The sequence below is a fragment of the Prorops nasuta genome, unplaced genomic scaffold, assembly GCF_024137725.1.
Source record: "Prorops nasuta isolate Cenicafe-Biocafe unplaced genomic scaffold, Cenicafe_Pnas_1.2 PNAS00051, whole genome shotgun sequence".
Classification (NCBI taxonomy): domain Eukaryota; kingdom Metazoa; phylum Arthropoda; class Insecta; order Hymenoptera; family Bethylidae; genus Prorops; species Prorops nasuta.
The window spans coordinates 617,213-637,931 of record NW_027116848.1 but is presented as its reverse complement, the minus strand read 5'-3'; the positions used below and the strand labels follow the sequence as shown (position 1 = coordinate 637,931).

Here is a 20,719-nt window from a genome sequence, read left to right as displayed (position 1 = left end):
TATGAAAATAGTATAAAAGCGTCTCCCCTTTTCACGCTCTATTCAATGATGCCACCCAAGTTGTTGGTGCATTTTTACTTTGCTCGGAATAATTTGCAGAATGAAGGAGTCAGTGACGCTCGAAGACCTGAAATTACAGCAAAACGCGGGACAATGGTACAGGCGTATTTCTCAATAGAATTTGATGAGACTACTCATAACTAAAGCCGTTCTTCATGTAGATTATCCTAAAGAGCTCGCATTTTCGATAAAGCCTATAGTTTTCCAGTTATGAACGATTGAAGATGAACGTGCGCAACAGCTGATCTACGCGAGAGAAGAAATATGTATTTGTGCGCCGTGCAACTTCAATCATTCATAGCTGAAAAACTATAAGCTTTATCGAAAATGCGAGCTCTTTAGGACAATCTACATGAAGAATGGCTTTAATTATTACTAGTCTCAACAAATTCTGTTGAAAAATACGACTGTACCATTGTACCACTTTTCGCCGTATGCCTTATATTTCAAGCATTACGAAATTTCCTTTTCTACAATTTTATTTCAAAATGATAATTGCATTTTTAGCAATTTCATTCAATCGGCGAGATGATATGTTCGCAACATTATTTTAGCGGTATTAATATGTGTATAGCTACAGATAGGGGAATAGCGTAAATATGAGGAAAGCTTCGCAGTAAGTTTCCATGCTGGAGTGGGGGAACACGTTAGCGTGAGCCGCATGAGGGGCGGAAGCCTAGCTTCCTTCCTAAAAATTTTTGGTTTTCGTCCACCTCAGAAACGCGGGACAATGGTACGGCTCTATTTCTCAACCGATTTCAATGTTTTTGGGCTTGTTGGAATCGTTAGGTCTGGCACCTCGTCATAAAGAAGCCCGATTTTTTTTGCGGTTAAATATTATTAATGCGAATTTTTAAACAATTTGATTTTTCTTTCATTTTTTGGGAAATAAGGGTTTTTTATGACAATGTGCTAGTCCTAACGGTTCCAACAATCCGAATATCATTCAAATCGGTTGAAAAATAACGCTGGACAATTTTCCATCGTTTTTCGTTCCGTAATGTTGGCTACAGAGGGCTTGAGGGATCCCGTTAACGGGATCCCTCACGCCTACTTTATCGACAGTTCAAGTCAATAAACAATTCGTTTAATAAAAGTCAAATGCGAAGCAAATTGAACAATCGGGCGTTTGTTGGACAATGTGCCAGTCCTAACGAGTCAAACAAACTTAAAAAGACTCAAATTAGTTGAAAAATAACGTTGTACCATTGTGCCGCGTTCTTGAAGAAAGGTTACTTTTGGTTATTTCCACTTCAAGAACGCGGGACAGTGGTATAGCGTTATTCTTCATCCGATTTGAGTTTTTTTAAGCTCGATTGACTCGCTAGAATTGGCACCTTGTCATAAAGAAGCCCGTTTTTGCAATTTGCTTCGCATTTTACTTTTATTAAACGAATTGTTTATTGAGTTGTACTGTCGGTAAAGCACGCGTGAGCGATCCCGTTAAAGTATAAAAATCAATTTTTCAGGAAATGCGTATTTTTTTCTTAAAGTTGAGAAAGTTTCACATGGAACCTGTAACTTTCAGAATGGGATTCCTATTAAGACTCGTCGAATCGATAATAATAAAAAAAAAGAAATAATAAATAGTTTACCGCAAGTATTATGGACTATCTCGATTCTTATGGACTTTATTTCCCAGTTCGACACTAGAGACTGTAATATTTATTCGAAATGACTTAATTTTATTACTGTAAGTGCCGGTTTCTTTTCGTAAAAATCGGGATTACGTATATTGAAGTACCAGATTAAATTTTGTTAATTGCAGTAATAGCTCCCCCAATGTGTTTTTTCTACTCTATATATTATTTTTAAATCAACTTCAAACCTACAAATTTTAAACTTTAAACTTTCAAAACAAGAGTATATTTAGGGTTGGGGAACAAAACATTTAGGTTGGTACTCCTACGTAATCTCGACTTTTACGCAAAGACACTGGCACTTACAGTAATAAAATTAAGTCATTTCGAATAAATATTACAGGCTGTAGTGACATACTTGGAAAAAACGTCCTTAAGGATCGAGACAGTCCATAATACTTGCGGTAAACTATTTATTATTTCTTTTTTTTTATCATTATCGATTCGACGAGTTTTAATAGGAATCCCATTTTGAAAGTTACAGGTTCCAGGTGAAACTTTCTCAACTTTAAGAAAAAAATACTAAAAAAAATACGCGTTTCCTGAAAAATTGATTTTTATACTGTAAATGCTAATTTCTTCGGTATAAAGTGAGGTTACTAGAAGAACAATTATTCCACTGGAAAGGTGAGATTTTTTTACATGGAAATCATGTGTGAAAAAAATTTATTAAGCTATTTGAAAAAGTATAGAAAATAAATCAAAAGAAAGGAAGTACTTAAAATCAAAAACTTTCCCATATAACTACGTCTTAAATAAGGGATAAAATATTCTGAAAAAAATTAGAGAATCATTTTTCGATAAAGAGTACAAAATCTGAGAATATCAAAAAAATCTGGGATGTGCGTCAGTAAACCAGTTCCCGAATTGGTAGAATTGCTCATGTATATAACCATATCAAACCCATTTTGTATTCATATTTAATAAAATGTAACATCTGATTTGGATTAACGGGATCCCTCACGCCTGCTTTACGGACAGTGCAGGTAAATAAACAATTAGTTTAATAAAAATCAAATGCGAAGAAAATTGAACAGACATCTGTAGGACAAGATGCCAGTCCCAACGAGTTAAACAAGTTTAGAAACACTCAAATCGGATGAAAAATAACGCTGTATCATTGTCCCGCGTTCTTGAAGCATAATTAACCAAAAGTGCCCTCTCTTCAAGAACGACGAAAAGTGGTACAGCGTTATTTCTCATCCGATTTGAGTGTTTTTAAGCTCGTTTGACTCGTTAGGACTAGCACTTTATCCTAAAGGCGCTTTTTTGTTCAATTTGCTTCGCATTTTAATTTTATTAAACTAATTGTTTATTAACCTGTACTGTCGGTAAAGTAGGCGTGAGGGATCCCGTTAATAGAAAAAAAAATATAGAAAAGCAAGCGCAGAGAAATTTGGTGCTAGTTGAAAGCCTAAATTGTATTAATTATTAATCTTCTCTACATAAAAGTTGGCGTCACAGTACTATTCAGTAAAATTTACTGTAAAAAAAAATATTATAGCATTTCTCTCCGTGTAAATACCTAATATATAAAACTGAACAGATTTTACTAGCGCGTACCATTTCAAATTCGTACATTTTCTCACTAGGCTGCTTTTCCACGTCAAAAACTTGCTATTACCTGGCCACAGATTGTAATTATTACTGGGTGAATATCCATTAATTTAGATACAGATGTTTGTCAGTTAAGTAACTAAAAGTTTCTATGAATTTTGATTTCAGATTTTTCTTATTCAACATTTACGGTCCATTCGATTCAGTTAAAACTTATTTAAAGTGTTAGACTACTGTAGAAGTTGAAAATATAACGCGTTCCTTAACATCTTTTTTTTAAGGAAGGAAGGAAGGAAGGAAAATAAGAAAATCCTAATTACATATTATTAGGTATAAATTGAAGTATAGTATAAAAAATTTTTGTTGTGAGCAATATTACAAAATAGCGGCAGCAGAGCTATTCTTCTGCAGTATTGCATTTTTCTCGGCACGCAGCATAATTTCAACAATTTTCAATATTTTCTTTCGAAATCTTAATCACATCTTTAAAATATCATTTTAAAGTAAAATACGTGGGGAATTTGAATAATATTCATTTTTGTATGATTGACGTTTATTTATAGTAAAACTTTGAATTTTCGATCGTAAAATTGGTAATTACTTGCTTATGCAAAATATTCGAATTAACCTATAAAAAATTCCCTACATATTTTACTTGGAAATGTTTTTTTAAAAATGTGATTAAAATTTTGAAAGAAAATTTTGAAAATTGTTAAAGTTATGCAGCGTGCCGTGAAAAATGCCAAAACTTTAAAAGAATAGCTCTGATGCCGATACTTGCAATATTTTTCAATAAAATTTTTGTATACCTTACTTCAGTTTATACCTAATAACATATGTAATTTTTTTCCTTATTTCCCTTCCTTCCATAAAAAATAAAGTGTCAAAGAACGCTTTTCATTTTCAACTTCTTCAGTGGTCTAATCCCTTAATGTTTATTTGTAGCTGCTATTTATTAGATCAGTTTATTCATATTACATTACTGTACTATTGCAATAAGTGAAAGGATGAAATTATATTTTTATGCCCCCTTTCAATTAATTATATAATTTCGGCAGCGCAATACAAAGGAATATTCCATTTTTTACAAAGTCAGTTGACGTGCTGTTATCTTAGCGCCACTTAACGCCATATCGACAAAACAGATGAATGCATGTTTTTCATGAAAGAGAAGTTTTTGCTTCTCCTATTTCCCTTTCATTCACATTATGTTTATCATTTCCTCCATAAACACATGAATTCAGATTAAAATTTCTGATTCTAGTTTGAAGGGAGGACCAATAAGAGTGATAGAGTGAGACAGCGAGTCACTTGATCGTCTCTCTATCTAACGGCAACAAATTATGTACTTATTGTTCGCCATTCCTATTTTAGCAACTTCATTTGGTGGGTCATTTTATCCAGCAGTCCCTTTTTACAAGGCGGTAGAAGTAAATCCGGAAAAATGAATATTAAATCAGAAATTTTTGATGTTATTGAAAAGCAATTGTTTTTGAAACAGACTAGTACAGTTTTAATAGATATACATTAATGGATTCTGATTACTTGATATAACCTTTATTTGCCTGGATTACCTCTGAAGCCTGGATGAGAAGAAAGTGAAAATGGGCACTTCCCCTCCTCCCCGTTTACGTCAGCCATGCCAGCTCTTACTTTGAGGTAATCTCATCTTTATTATAAATATCTAAGAATATCTTATAGATTCTATACATTTTTATCCTTTTCTATCCACAACCATCAAATTATTTCATTTGCAATTTTACCAGTGCAAAGTCACAAAAGTATGGTTGTTGAGGCTCATTGTTCTTTGTATTGATCAAACGTAACACTCTATGATACACACAACTGAAAGTACTGAAACATATAACCTCAAAATACAGCAATCTATTTAGTGATAAGTACATCTTTATGACGACGGAGCGTCATTACAAAGTATTCCAGATTTACTTCGACGGCCGTGTAATCACATATAGATCAAACCTGAAAATATGTTTTTACCAAACCAGTATTAAAACATCAATTTTCTAGATGGAACTTTTTAGAAACATCCCTCTACTTACATTTCATAACAGTATTATTTCTCAAATAATTCATATCTTTAACAGTTAAGGAGATAAACGACATTTGCTTACTGGTATCCATGCTATAAGAGGTATTTTAAATAATGTACTTATTTATTAAAATAAATATAATTAAATTCTTACATCTGTATTTTTCTTCTAAGTGACCTTTGCAAAGTAAAACCAATCCGACTTTGAAGGAGAGAACTCTAATGTGCCCAGTTCGTTGACTGTAACAAATTAAACGCAATATTAATAAAATGATGAACCTTTATTAAAAGAACCAATAAAACTTTATACAATTTTTAAAGAAAACAGATTAATATAGTACATTTTGCAACTAGTGCGAGAAGAATGTGTCCATTGTAACGAAAATTAAGATTGTCGCACGAGTACAGCCCTCATGGATGTGAGGCAAAGACCCCACACAAAAAGATAAATACAATTTAATTTAGATATAAATATTTAAATAATATCATCTCTCGAATCCGTTTTCCTTCCCACAGTATTTCTCTTTCTCAACGACATTGTCAATCCTCACGCGTAAGATATCATCTCTACATTTATCATGGTAAAATTGATTTATATTTTCTTACCAAATTACATATTCTGAAACAAAATTGTTCATTCTAATTAAAGATCCGGTCACACTACAATATTATTCTGGCCAAATTGATATCTTAATATTTCAACAAAATGCACCCCGTACTTTTCTAGCCTGTACGATAATTCTTTTACTACCTTTGGTATCTTGTTTATCATTGATTTCCATTTTGAAAATAGAAATTAAAAGGCCGTATTGGTGAAAGCCTCTTAATCGTCATTTTTTGGGAGAAGAATTGATGAAAAATGAAAATTAGAGTTAGTATAGGGACCGTGCACACCAACTCAATGATAGTGAAATTAGAATGTGTATTGGTGTATATGCATACTATCAGCACAAACTAACGGTCAATTTTTGTAGTTTTTGGATGTAATTTATTTATACGTATATACTTACACATTAACACTTCTCTATCATTGTATTTGCTGCACGGTCCCTACAGTCTAGAGAAGTACGTTATGAACTTTGCTGAAATGAAAACAAATCAATTGGGTAGCGTATACATAGGTAATTCAAAATTGTATCAATCCGAATCAATAAAATTGAACGGCATTTGTTTCATATACAGGGTGTTTTGCGTAACACGCCCTAGACTATAGATACAAAATGATGTGTATCTTTTTAAATATAAGAGATATTCAATTTTTGCATAAGACCTTTTCGAAACCTCTTGTTATTTGCTTTCAAAATAGGTCATATGAAAAAATTGAATATCTCTTATAGTTAAAGAGATACGCGTAATTTTGTATCCATGCTTTAGGGCGTCTTACGCAAAAGATCCTGTATATATAGTTTCTTAGAATTTTTAAAAGCTATCAGTTTTGTGCAGTAATATAGTTTTAAATAATAATTGTTTCTCGCTTTAACATTGCTTCCTGCACAAGTTAGAAAAGAGTGTATAAATGGCGTGCTTCTCGCACGCAAGTTTCGCACAAAAGACAAGTTCCTCACATAATGTTTCAAATAATTATTTCTAAAGATACGTTTTAACCATTTCGCTGTTAATAAAAATAAATAGGTTTAGCCGGCTGGTGGGTCCGATTTTTCAATAATATCCATTGCTTTGAATGTAACTATTTCTATAAAATTTGTCATTGTTTTACACATACGTATGCATATATAGCATTTCGTCTCAACTCTCCTAGCGCAGCGCGCAAGCGCGAAAACATACTACTTTCAACTCGCGCTGGTAGGACAAAAATGTACGTGAAAAAAGTCGAACATATAGTTTCGATGTAACTTTACCTCAGCTTTCTAAAAGTGTAGTCAAATTTTCCAAAATTTTCCATTTTCATAATTAAAACAACACAAAATATGCTATATCTCGAAAAGTGTACTTTTAATATTGTTTTTAATAGTTTCAATCGAAAGATTAGTTTTTTTACATCGATATATGTTGCGACATGATTCCTGTTTATGTGGGGGAGGCACAATTTTAACTAGAAATCAGTGCAAAGGCACACAGACTTTACTTATAAAGAGCGCCAGGCTCATGCACCTTGTATATGAGCCAGTCTGAGGCTTGCCGGCTTGAGACTTTTCAAGGACGTGGCATGCTGTAAACTGAAAGTGGATTCTCTAGGAAAATTACTAGTGCACATTAATAAAAATTAAAATAAGAATTATATTTTATAACTGCTCTGTCTATCAATTTACAAGTATAAAAATTAAGATAATTATACAGTTATATATAGGATTTCTCCCCAAATCTTTTATTATCTTATAATGACAAGAGCATTGATTTAATTACTGTCCACAAGAATATATGTATATATGACAAAAATGAATATTAAAGAATATTGAAGGTATATGGTGACCGGATGACCCTCAGTCCATATAGGAATGTGTATTGCTAGACAGGAGACTCTCTCAATCATTCCAAAGCTAGCCTTTCAAGAACTTAATTACTTGCTATACTATTCCTATAGGAAATATAAAAGGCACAAGCAAAAAGTTAACACCAGATCAAGCAAGGCGTAGCCGGGTCCTTCAATATATGAATCACAACCAGGAAAGTTAATAGACTAGGGCTATTTGATGAAGTCTCTTATGCTCCGTTATTGTGCTATTGCACCAATTAATTAACGTTATTTTAACCATAATATAATTTCAACACTTAGTCTGGAGATACTTTATCAAACAAAACTATGTAAAAGTATATAAGTAAAGAAGAAAATTAAAATATGAATATGTGACATTAAAGCCTAAATCCCATCATCGAGCAGGCTATGGAATCTTAAAAATCCAAATTAATCTCAATAATAATTCGCTTTCCTGAGTGGAAATACTAGAATATATGAGTATAAAAGGAAAGGCTCTATATCTCTCCTATACTTGGAGTTGGATTCGATAATACTTCAAACATAGACCTGCTACACCCTACTATGACTGAAGCCACCAAGTTAATCATAAAGGAACATTAATATTTAAACGTTGAGTCATACTGTAAGTCCTCAACGCTTACCTTCATGCAATATACAATATAGCAAAGTATAAGCCGGGCATGCACAGCAGAGTCAATTGTTAGGTTAGGATTAACGGATGGAGCTGGAGTCCCGATGAACCTCCTGACAGTTCCCAATCTTCTATCTACCCTCCTTTCTTCCTTCGGATATCGAATCCTGGTCCGTGGTCCACTTACAGGGGTATCTGAACCTGAGCAAAGCTTTCCTTGGATTCTTCCAAAAATACGTCCTGCCTTGATGACTGGTTAATGTGGTCTCTCTGCGCCTAACTTTTCGCTCGACCAGGCGAGCGTGGCAGCTGTGCGCGCGGGCACAGCGCCGCCACCCGGGATCGAGAGCAAATTCGTTTGAGCGCGGTGTTTTAAAATTAGAAATAAGTTATGTATCAAGGTAAGAGAATTTGCTTTGTTACAACGTATATTACAAAAAGGACTATTTTTCGAGGTACAAAGCTTCGAACATGCGCATGGACAAACGATTTGCGGATAAAGTCTGCGCCGCTGGTCGCTCGGCCACCCGTATGCCCAATTGTGCTATGGCGTGCATATTCGAATCTTTGATGCTCGAAAAAAAGTTCATTTTGCCAAATACGTATATCAACATAAACAAGCCTGATCTTTCGATTTAGACTATTAAAAAAAATATTAAAAATTCTCTTCTCGAAATATAGCTTATTTTGTATCTTTTTATTATGAAAATGGAAAATTTCGGAAAATCTGACTACACCTTTAGAAAGTTGAAGAAAAATTACATCGAAAAGGTATGTTCAATTTTTTTTACGTACGTTTTTGTTTCACTAACGCGCATTGAAACTAGTGTAATTTTGCGCTCACGCGCCGCGCTTGGAGAGTTGAGGTGAAATGTCCCGTATATAGATTGTAGCAGAGACCCTGAGATAAACTTAAGGAGCAGTTAGGGGATGAAAAATTAAACATTTATTGTTAATATACCTGGGGTCTTGTTGCGTACATTGCAAAAATACGACTGTCAATTTTCGGGAGGACTGTCCAGCTAATCTATAGGGGTGGACTGGTGCCGATTTTCCCCGTCGGTGCTGACCGCGGAGTTTAATTCACCGAGGTATCGTGTGATCTTCCTTCCTTCCTTCCTTCCTTCATTTCAGGCTAACAATCTTTCCTAAATAATCAACTAATCATGAAAATAGCACATTAAAGACTTTAATGTGAAACTAAATTTTTCTTTAACTTCAATGAATCACTTAACTTGCGCAATATTTGGAATAAATGCTCGATATGTCCGCCGCAATTCGAGGCACAATTTAAACTTCATTTAATTAAGTTTTACCGCACCATTCTAAAAGTTTCAAAGTTTTGTTGGATCTCACTGTTCATGTCGCAAATATCCGAGCAATAAGATCCTCCTTATAAAGTACGGGGGCCAGTAATCATGTTATTTCTCGTGCCCCCATAGAAAAAACTCAAGAGGCATAAGAGCAGGTGAAGTGTTGGCCCAGGTATATGAAATTTTCTTCCAACCCACCGTCGAAACACCCCGTTTTTAAATGTTCAAATCGTGTCGCAAAGTGTGGGCCAGTGCACTATCACTTTGATACCACATAACTGCACGGATGTGCAATGGTACACTGACATTCATCGAATCTGCTCGTGAAGAATGGCCTACTAGATTTGTAACTAGCTGGACAGCTTCAGGTCTCTAGTTCTCACCAAAGCGTAAAACGTCACGGTGACGTCAGATGACGTCACGATGACGTATTGGAGTCGTGGTGGGGAGAATAAGGAGAATCTGGTAAATTGCATATACTCGAGTGTAGCGGTTGATCGTCTTACTTTTGTCAAAAGTATATCATCTCGGGATAAAATGGTATAGTAAGAATTTTCTTCTTTCTCTGTCTAATAGCATAAGAGTGAGAGAGAAAGACATATGATACCCCATGTGCCCATTGATTCTGCTCGAGCACGTTTTTGGTATAGTGATAGGAATTTTGGTATACTGATAGAAGCGGTAATAATATAGTAATCAAACGACAGATCAATAAAAAGAAGAGGGCATATTCCAATGAGTGAAGTGTCAAAATGTGCAACTTAACCTCTGTAATTTGTATTAATTTATTAAAATAACTTGTAAGTGATGAACTTTTAATAAAATCATATTAAGTGTTATAAATTTGTATAAAAAATATGTATTTTAGTTTTAACCTATTATTGTGTAACATATGGTGTATAAAAATAACTGAAAATATATATTTTAAATTAAATTTATGTTGTTGATATTTTGTCAAGAATAACACATCATTAACTTTTATATTAATAATAAGGAGCTATATTCTTGAGTCGTAAAGTCCATTGGAGCTTGCAAGTCAACTATGGATCCCAAGCTTACAGCAATAAGATTCTACGAATAAAGAAGATGCAATTCATTATTAAAATAGATAATCGTTAACTCAGATTTTTTTGCAGAAACCTAATATCAATAGTGACAAGCTTTCGTATCTATTTCCAATTGGTGATGCTGGAAGAGAACCTCTGAGAGCTCCTGACAGCTCAACTGCCACAGGTCCAAGAAACAGCTATTTACGTAAATCTGTCCAGTGTCATGCAATACATTATCCAGAAGCCATTCTGCTATTATCCAGCTAATGTTTCTACGCAATATAATTAATTACTTATTAATTTTCAAATATACTAAATATGTAAAGAAGAAAAAGCCAATATATTAAAATCCATTTACTTACACTACATCTCATTACGTAACCATGAGTGAATATTGTTGAATGGTGACAGAACAGTTTATAGTTGCAGAATCAGAATACATTCCTGTTGTGGGTAATGTTGCTGGGTCCTTTTGTTCTTTCGCAGTATCCAAAAGCAGCAAATTTGCAATGATTTTACAATTATAGCCTATATTCGAAGAAAACTTTAATACTTAAACTTAAATTGAAGAATATTCAAATGATTAATAGTAACTCCTTACGGATTAAGATATCTTGCATTATTTTCAATTTCTGCTACCAGTGCGTATAGGCAAATTCAGTGGTAAATTGTTATTCTCATCACTTAGAGCTTGTTAATCCTGTAAGTTACGTAGCACTTTAAAGTGGGCAAACAAATCCTTACGCTGCATTATATTAGTCTTCTCTTCCTTCGCTAACTTTTGAAAATTCATATATTACTGTTATCCACGAGTATATTTACCCAGTGGCTGAAAAATATTAGAAAGAGTATGAAAATTCATTCTTAAAAGTAAGCATAAATTATTTCCATATTCATAAAGTTATACATACCTATTCTATTATTTAGCTGGATGTTAGCTGCCACGAAGACATCCATATGTAATGTGCCTGCCCTCCTTCCTTTTTAATCCAGTGTATTATCCTAATAGTTTGCTGCAGGACAGTCTTAAGTCAGAAATAGATTGAAGTGTGATAATTCGGTTCTACTTTCTCTTTACCCTGGCCTACCATGAGGAGATACTCTTTTTTATCTTGATTTTTCATAACGTAAATGATAAATAATTATTCCTGAAATAAAAACGTGCACACACACACATATATATATATATATATATATATATATATTATTGTCTTTTCAGATTATATACTCTATTTTTTATCTTATATAATTTATTTTTTTTTTCTTTTTTTCAGTACTCCGAAAATTGATTTACGTTAAATAATATTGGTGGCCCTGAAAAGGGCCGATTTTTGGATCCGACACGTGGCAGAGCACATTCCTTTTTTATACCATGCAATCCGATCCATCTAAAAAAATACCCATTCGAAACCAACAACAGTAAAGCTCATTCAATAATCCGTCCAGTAGCCATTCCGCTCGATCACTTGATTAAGTCGATTAGGTATCGAGTTAGTCAAGTTAGCTAAGAACTCTGGGTCAGACCTAAGGCCTTCCCAGATATTCTTCGCTTGATCGAGAATCGCTGCCCTCGTCCTCGCGCCTGGCTCTATCCATCGTCTGGACATCAATGCCCAGACGTTCTCAATTAAATTGAGATCCGGTGATCGAGCGGGCCAATCCACCACTTCCAACTCCGGGTGTCGCGCAAACCACGCTCGCGTTTCGCGTGAGGTATGGATCGCTGAATTGTCCTGCACAAATCGGATCACCGGTACTTCATCCGCGGGATATACATTACGCACGCTTGGGAGAAAAATTTCTTCCAAGATGCGAATGTATTCCCGGGAATTCATACGTGGAGAAATCTCCACAAGATCACCGATATGTTCACCGGAAATCCAGCCCCATACGCCACACGATACGCGTCCAGACCGATGAGTCTGGAAGACGTGGTTTGGCTGCAACCGGGTATCGTTCGGGCGCCACACGTGCAAGGCCTGAGCCTGAGAGGGCAACGATATGAAAACCTTTTCATCGGTCCATATCGTAGCCTTCCAATCTGCACGGCTCCGCGAAAGATTCGCGAGGGCATAGCCAACTCTCTGCTCACGGTGAGCAGGAGTTAATGGGATTTTACGCGCTGGACGACGGCAGTGAATACCTGCAGAGTGTAAACGCCGCAGGCCGGTGGTCACTGAAGCTGGATAATCTATCTCCTCCACTATGTCGCTGACACTAGCGAAGGGATCTTCTTCGATCCTGCTCAGCAGCTGCTGGTCATCGATCTCCGAAGTCCTTTTCTGCCCTCTGTTCTCCGCTCTCCGGTCACGCAGTGCGTGGTCTCCGCCTTCGCGGTACCGACGTATCCAGCGCCTGACGGTGGTCTCGTGTGCCCCGCAGAGTACAGCGATCTCACTCGCGCTTTTCCCGCACTCAAAATAGCCAATGGCTCTTCCTCTGGTAGCCTCACTATGCTGTGACATCGTCGACGTATCCAATAGATATGAATGTTATAACAAATTAACGTTATTATCGATACTTCTAATTCAATAATCGAGGCATTATTCACTTTTATCTATAATAACGTTAATTTGTTATAACATTCATATCTATTGGATACGTCGACGATGTCACAGCATAGTGAGGCTACCAGAGGAAGAGCCATTGGCTATTTTGAGTGCGGGAAAAGCGCGAGTGAGATCGCTGTACTCTGCGGGGCACACGAGACCACCGTCAGGCGCTGGATACGTCGGTACCGCGAAGGCGGAGACCACGCACTGCGTGACCGGAGAGCGGAGAACAGAGGGCAGAAAAGGACTTCGGAGATCGATGACCAGCAGCTGCTGAGCAGGATCGAAGAAGATCCCTTCGCTAGTGTCAGCGACATAGTGGAGGAGATAGATTATCCAGCTTCAGTGACCACCGGCCTGCGGCGTTTACACTCTGCAGGTATTCACTGCCGTCGTCCAGCGCGTAAAATCCCATTAACTCCTGCTCACCGTGAGCAGAGAGTTGGCTATGCCCTCGCGAATCTTTCGCGGAGCCGTGCAGATTGGAAGGCTACGATATGGACCGATGAAAAGGTTTTCATATCGTTGCCCTCTCAGGCTCAGGCCTTGCACGTGTGGCGCCCGAACGATACCCGGTTGCAGCCAAACCACGTCTTCCAGACTCATCGGTCTGGACGCGTATCGTGTGGCGTATGGGGCTGGATTTCCGGTGAACATATCGGTGATCTTGTGGAGATTTCTCCACGTATGAATTCCCGGGAATACATTCGCATCTTGGAAGAAATTTTTCTCCCAAGCGTGCGTAATGTATATCCCGCGGATGAAGTACCGGTGATCCGATTTGTGCAGGACAATTCAGCGATCCATACCTCACGCGAAACGCGAGCGTGGTTTGCGCGACACCCGGAGTTGGAAGTGGTGGATTGGCCCGCTCGATCACCGGATCTCAATTTAATTGAGAACGTCTGGGCATTGATGTCCAGACGATGGATAGAGCCAGGCGCGAGGACGAGGGCAGCGATTCTCGATCAAGCGAAGAATATCTGGGAAGGCCTTAGGTCTGACCCAGAGTTCTTAGCTAACTTGACTAACTCGATACCTAATCGACTTAATCAAGTGATCGAGCGGAATGGCTACTGGACGGATTATTGAATGAGCTTTACTGTTGTTGGTTTCGAATGGGTATTTTTTTAGATGGATCGGATTGCATGGTATAAAAAAGGAATGTGCTCTGCCACGTGTCGGATCCAAAAATCGGCCCTTTTCAGGGCCACCAATATTATTTAACGTAAATCAATTTTCGGAGTACTGAAAAAAAGAAAAAAAAAATAAATTATATAAGATAAAAAATAGAGTATATAATCTGAAAAGACAATAATATATATATATATATATATATATATATATGTGTGTGTGTGCACGTTTTTATTTCAGGAATAATTATTTATCATTTACGTTATGAAAAATCAAGATAAAAAAGAGTATCTCCTCATGGTAGGCCAGGGTAAAGAGAAAGTAGAACCGAATTATCACACTTCAATCTATTTCTGACTTAAGACTGTCCTGCAGCAAACTATTAGGATAATACACTGGATTAAAAAGGAAGGAGGGCAGGCACATTACATATGGATGTCTTCGTGGCAGCTAACATCCAGCTAAATAATAGAATAGGTATGTATAACTTTATGAATATGGAAATAATTTATGCTTACTTTTAAGAATGAATTTTCATACTCTTTCTAATATTTTTCAGCCACTGGGTAAATATACTCGTGGATAACAGTAATATATGAATTTTCAAAAGTTAGCGAAGGAAGAGAAGACTAATATAATGCAGCGTAAGGATTTGTTTGCCCACTTTAAAGTGCTACGTAACTTACAGGATTAACAAGCTCTAAGTGATGAGAATAACAATTTACCACTGAATTTGCCTATACGCACTGGTAGCAGAAATTGAAAATAATGCAAGATATCTTAATCCGTAAGGAGTTACTATTAATCATTTGAATATTCTTCAATTTAAGTTTAAGTATTAAAGTTTTCTTCGAATATAGGCTATAATTGTAAAATCATTGCAAATTTGCTGCTTTTGGATACTGCGAAAGAACAAAAGGACCCAGCAACATTACCCACAACAGGAATGTATTCTGATTCTGCAACTATAAACTGTTCTGTCACCATTCAACAATATTCACTCATGGTTACGTAATGAGATGTAGTGTAAGTAAATGGATTTTAATATATTGGCTTTTTCTTCTTTACATATTTAGTATATTTGAAAATTAATAAGTAATTAATTATATTGCGTAGAAACATTAGCTGGATAATAGCAGAATGGCTTCTGGATAATGTATTGCATGACACTGGACAGATTTACGTAAATAGCTGTTTCTTGGACCTGTGGCAGTTGAGCTGTCAGGAGCTCTCAGAGGTTCTCTTCCAGCATCACCAATTGGAAATAGATACGAAAGCTTGTCACTATTGATATTAGGTTTCTGCAAAAAAATCTGAGTTAACGATTATCTATTTTAATAATGAATTGCATCTTCTTTATTCGTAGAATCTTATTGCTGTAAGCTTGGGATCCATAGTTGACTTGCAAGCTCCAATGGACTTTACGACTCAAGAATATAGCTCCTTATTATTAATATAAAAGTTAATGATGTGTTATTCTTGACAAAATATCAACAACATAAATTTAATTTAAAATATATATTTTCAGTTATTTTTATACACCATATGTTACACAATAATAGGTTAAAACTAAAATACATATTTTTTATACAAATTTATAACACTTAATATGATTTTATTAAAAGTTCATCACTTACAAGTTATTTTAATAAATTAATACAAATTACAGAGGTTAAGTTGCACATTTTGACACTTCACTCATTGGAATATGCCCTCTTCTTTTTATTGATCTGTCGTTTGATTACTATATTATTACCGCTTCTATCAGTATACCAAAATTCCTATCACTATACCAAAAACGTGCTCGAGCAGAATCAATGGGCACATGGGGTATCATATGTCTTTCTCTCTCACTCTTATGCTATTAGACAGAGAAAGAAGAAAATTCTTACTATACCATTTTATCCCGAGATGATATACTTTTGACAAAAGTAAGACGATCAACCGCTACACTCGAGTATATGCAATTTACCAGATTCTCCTTATTCTCCCCACCACGACTCCAATACGTCATCGTGACGTCATCTGACGTCACCGTGACGTTTTACGCTTTGGTGAGAACTAGAGACCTGAAGCTGTCCAGCTAGTTACAAATCTAGTAGGCCATTCTTCACGAGCAGATTCGATGAATGTCAGTGTACACTCTGGGAAATTGAATCGTTCCGAAACGTGAACAAAATTTAAAAAGGCCTGAGTTAGTTGGTGGACAAGATTTTTCCACGTCATGTGGCTTACTTGCTCTAACACCTATTCCCAAACAATAAATTTAGAGCCATAAACCGACCGAAATTGATAAACCCTTATATACCTGTGCTCCAATGATGAACCAAAAATTCTAATTTTAATATTATTAATTGCTCATATTAATAACTTTTATCAATACATTGCTTGTAATTTCAAAATGAAAATGAGAGCCCAAACATGAGGCTAATCGGACGATTATGTCTGTATCAGATGCGTCTTGCAGTTCTCATTTTATTTACTTCTAATAAAACATTTTTTTGGTATAATTCAGACAGAAAATTAAAGTATTTATTCATATCTTTTAATTACATATTTAAATGTAATAGTTATTTATTTTTCATTCCATAATATTTTTATTACATAATTTATTTTTCGCTCTTTCTTAGAAGTTGAAAGATTCCTATTTTCTAAGAGATTGTATTAACCCTGATAATTGTTAATAAATCTTACTGTTATTTCGCACATAATTTAACTTACTAAGTAGTAGAGATAGAAAATAAAATAGTTTCATTAGAATTTAATAAAATGAGAACTATAAGATACATATAATACTGAAATAATCGTTCGATTAGTCTCGTGCGGGGACTCATTTTCATCTTAAATATACGAGCAATGTATTGATAGTAGTTTTAAAAAAATGTTTAATTAATAATGTTAAAATTACAGTTTTTAGTTGATCATTGGATTATAGGTATACAGGGTGTATCAGCAATGATGCTTCTAATTTTAACCATATATTTTTGAGCATAAACTAAGTCGAAAAGTTATATACAATTAATATCGTAAAAGTATCATTGTTAACATAAATCAATTTGAAACCAATAAATCAGGACTTCCATTCAATGGAAAAATTACTTTACTCTCACTTTCATTGACAGTTCCTCTTCAAAAAACAAAAGTTCGTATTTCTCTACCGATCAGGGTTGGATTGCAGATTTCGCTACGATAACGATCCGTGACTGTACGATCATAGCGACGTCTGTTGGATATTTGGATTACACCACGAGATTTAAAAAACGATGAAAAAGTATTTGATAACTTGTAATTTCTTTATTATTATATGTTCGAGATTGGGAGGAGCAAAATGCTGAGAAGTAGATTCCACATTTCTGCTATATCTCCCTTTCTCTCTTGTGCTGACAGTAGACGGCTAGACCGACAGCGTCTAGCCGCTCTATCTGTCTTTATCTCTCCGCGGCGCGCTTGCGTGTCTTCTGGCTCTGGCGCGTCGCGGCCGCGACGCGACACTACTTGCGCGCTTGGCCACTAGGTGGCCAGCGCCCGCAGCAGCTCTCTCGCTGGCAACATTAGTGTCGCGTAATTACTTAGATGGGTCCTTGATAAGGACCCATCGCAACCCCAAACTTGCTCGACAGCCTGCGTAGCAGCAGCAACAGCAGCAGTTGTTGTCGCCATCTCGGCCTTTCTTTTTTGACGCCTCCTCGGCAGCGCCTCCAAGGCCATCCAAGAGCACCTACACCGGCGAACTCATCGGGTAAAATACTTGGTAAGTATCACCCAACCACCCACCGCCTTCCAAGAAGGGGCTTCCCTTCTGCGGCACTTTCCTCCCTCCTAAGGGAGATTTCTCCGTGGACTTCCCGGGAGAAATTCAACCCTCTCCTTCCCCTACCACACTGCCTCCGAGGACTCTTTCGGACCCAGTGTTCCCTATCCTTGAATCCAGGGCTCTCGCAAGAGTCGGGTAATGGGGAGGGGTAGATTCACACTAGGGGTTGGAGTGGCTCGGAGCCACTAGAGCTCGTGGAGAAGGAGGCTGCGGGGTTAGGGGACTTCCCCTTCCCCAAACCACTTCTCCAACTTCGCTTCCTCCCGTGGCTGGGGATTTTACTGGGGAAAACTCCAGGGAAAATTGTCCAGTCCGGGAGTTTCTAAGTCCGCGTTTCTTTCTGGGGAATTCTAGTCTCTGGGGTTCTTGGGATGAAGAGATTCCTGAGCCTATTCAGTCCAAGTGGCTCAAGTGCTATGAGCAGCTCCGCGACTTACAGGCTTTGCGTATTCCACGGTGGACTGGACAATCACTTACTACTAGAAAACCTGAATTACTCGGATTCTGCGACGCCTCAGAGTTGGCCTACGGTGCAGTCGCTTACGAACGTCTCACGGATGAGAACGGTCATCTTTCGGTACAATTAGTAATGTCCAAAACAAAGGTCGCGCCGATTAAGACCACTTCAATACCTCGGTTGGAGTTGGTTGCAGCCGCACTTCTAGTCAAGTTATTGGTTCACGTCAAAGCAAGCTTGGTCGGGAATTGTAATGCGATTCGGTGTTACTCGGATTCGCAGGTCGCGTTAGCTTGGATAGTAAAGCAACCTGTACATTGGAAGACGTTTGTAGCCAATCGCGTTTCGTATGTTCAAACGCATTTACCCGAAGCCAGCTGGCATTATGTACCCACTAAGTTGAATCCTGCAGACTTGTGCTCAAGAGGAACCAGTGTTCAACAGTTATCAGAGGACTCACTTTGGTGGCATGGGCCTGCTTTTCTCCGTGAGCACACCGCAAATCCTGTTCAGGTCTTTGAAACCGCGGAAGAAAGTCGGAAGGTAGCGTTAACCGCTCAACTAGACACAACTAAGTGTTGGTTTTTTGATAAGTTTTCGTCTTGGTCTAAACTGGTCCGAGTTATGGCCTATGTTCTTCGATTTGTCCAGCGGACCAGGAAAACCGGCCAATGGGAGAACTCCCTCCTGTCCGCATCAGAGATTCGCGATTCTATAGTCGCTATAGTACAGGTTGTTCAACGGACACACTTCGCAGACGAGCTTTCAGCCTTGAATCATGGGTCACGTATACCGTCGCGGTCAAAGCTTCTTTCCTTATATCCGGTCATTGATTCACAAGGAATCTTAAGAATAGGGGGGCGGATTCGGAAAGCCGAAATTTCTGAACAAATGAAACACCCTATTATTCTACCGGATTGCCACACAACTGCCACATTCATTAGGCAAACCCACCTATATACACTTCACGGGGGACTCCAATTGACTTTGTCTACGTTGCGACAAAAGTTTTGGGTCATGAATGCGCGAAATTTAGTAAAGTCATGCGTTCACAAATGCATCACGTGTGTTCGCGAACGCGCTAAACTCGGTAGCCAACTCATGGGTTCACTTCCTGCCGCTCGGGTTTCTCGCAGTTTTACTTTCGAACACACCGGAGTAGACTATGCCGGGCCCTTCTTGGTTAAATTGCATCACGGTTGCAACGCCAAGTCCATGAAATGTTACGTGGCAGTATTCGTATGTCTATCTACCCGTGCTGTTCACTTGGAACTCGTTTCTCGATTGGATACCGAGGCCTTCCTCGCCGCGCTGTCTCGATTTCTTTCTCGTCGTGGAAAACCCGCAGTCATGTACTCAGACAACGGCCTTAATTTTCAAGGAGAGGACGCTGAACTAAAACGCGCCTACCGATGCGCCTTAGAAGCCGCCCGCGCTCAGAACACCGATTCCATCAGTGGAATCGAGTGGAAATTCATTCCGGTCGCTACTCCCCACTGGGGCGGTCTTTGGGAAAGTGCTGTAAAAAGTATGAAGCACCACCTGAACCGCTCCCTCGGAGTTTTCGTGCCTAATTTCGAGGAAATGACCACACTACTGACCAAGATTGAGGCCTGTTTAAATTCACGACCTATATCGCGGTTACATGATGATCCAGAGTCGTTGGACGTACTCACTCCGGGGCATTTCTTGTCAGGACGGGCCTTAAATTCCCCCCCGGAATTTTCCACATTGGATTTACGCGAATCGTCATTAAACCGTTGGCAAAACGTGATTAGAATCACCGAAACATTCTGGAAGAAGTGGTCTTCCGAATACCTCCACACGTTGCAGAATAGGCCAAAATGGCAGAACACGAACTCGGAATTTGGTGAAGGAGATTTGGTCCTGATCAAAGTACCCAACAACCCCCCGCGCATGTGGACCTTGAGGCGGATTCTCAAACTAGTCCCTGGGGTGAATGGGGTAGCTCGCGTAGCTATACTTAAAACCGCGAGAAAAGAGATTCAACGGAGTCTCTCGCAA

The 20,719-nt window shown here is 37.6% G+C and overlaps 1 protein-coding gene across 5 annotated transcripts in view; it reads right to left on the bottom strand.

Moving 5' to 3' along the window:
- LOC136784284 (dystrophin-like) overlaps positions 1-20,719 on the bottom strand; it is a 384,172-nt gene that overhangs the window by 155,823 nt on the left and 207,630 nt on the right. For all 5 annotated transcript variants that reach the window (XM_066744866.1, XM_066744864.1, XM_066744863.1 and 2 more), the window contains exon 6: positions 5,462-5,547. In XM_066744866.1, the coding sequence (XP_066600963.1) occupies positions 5,462-5,547 (86 nt within the window). The remainder of the gene's footprint in view (positions 1-5,461; positions 5,548-20,719) is intronic.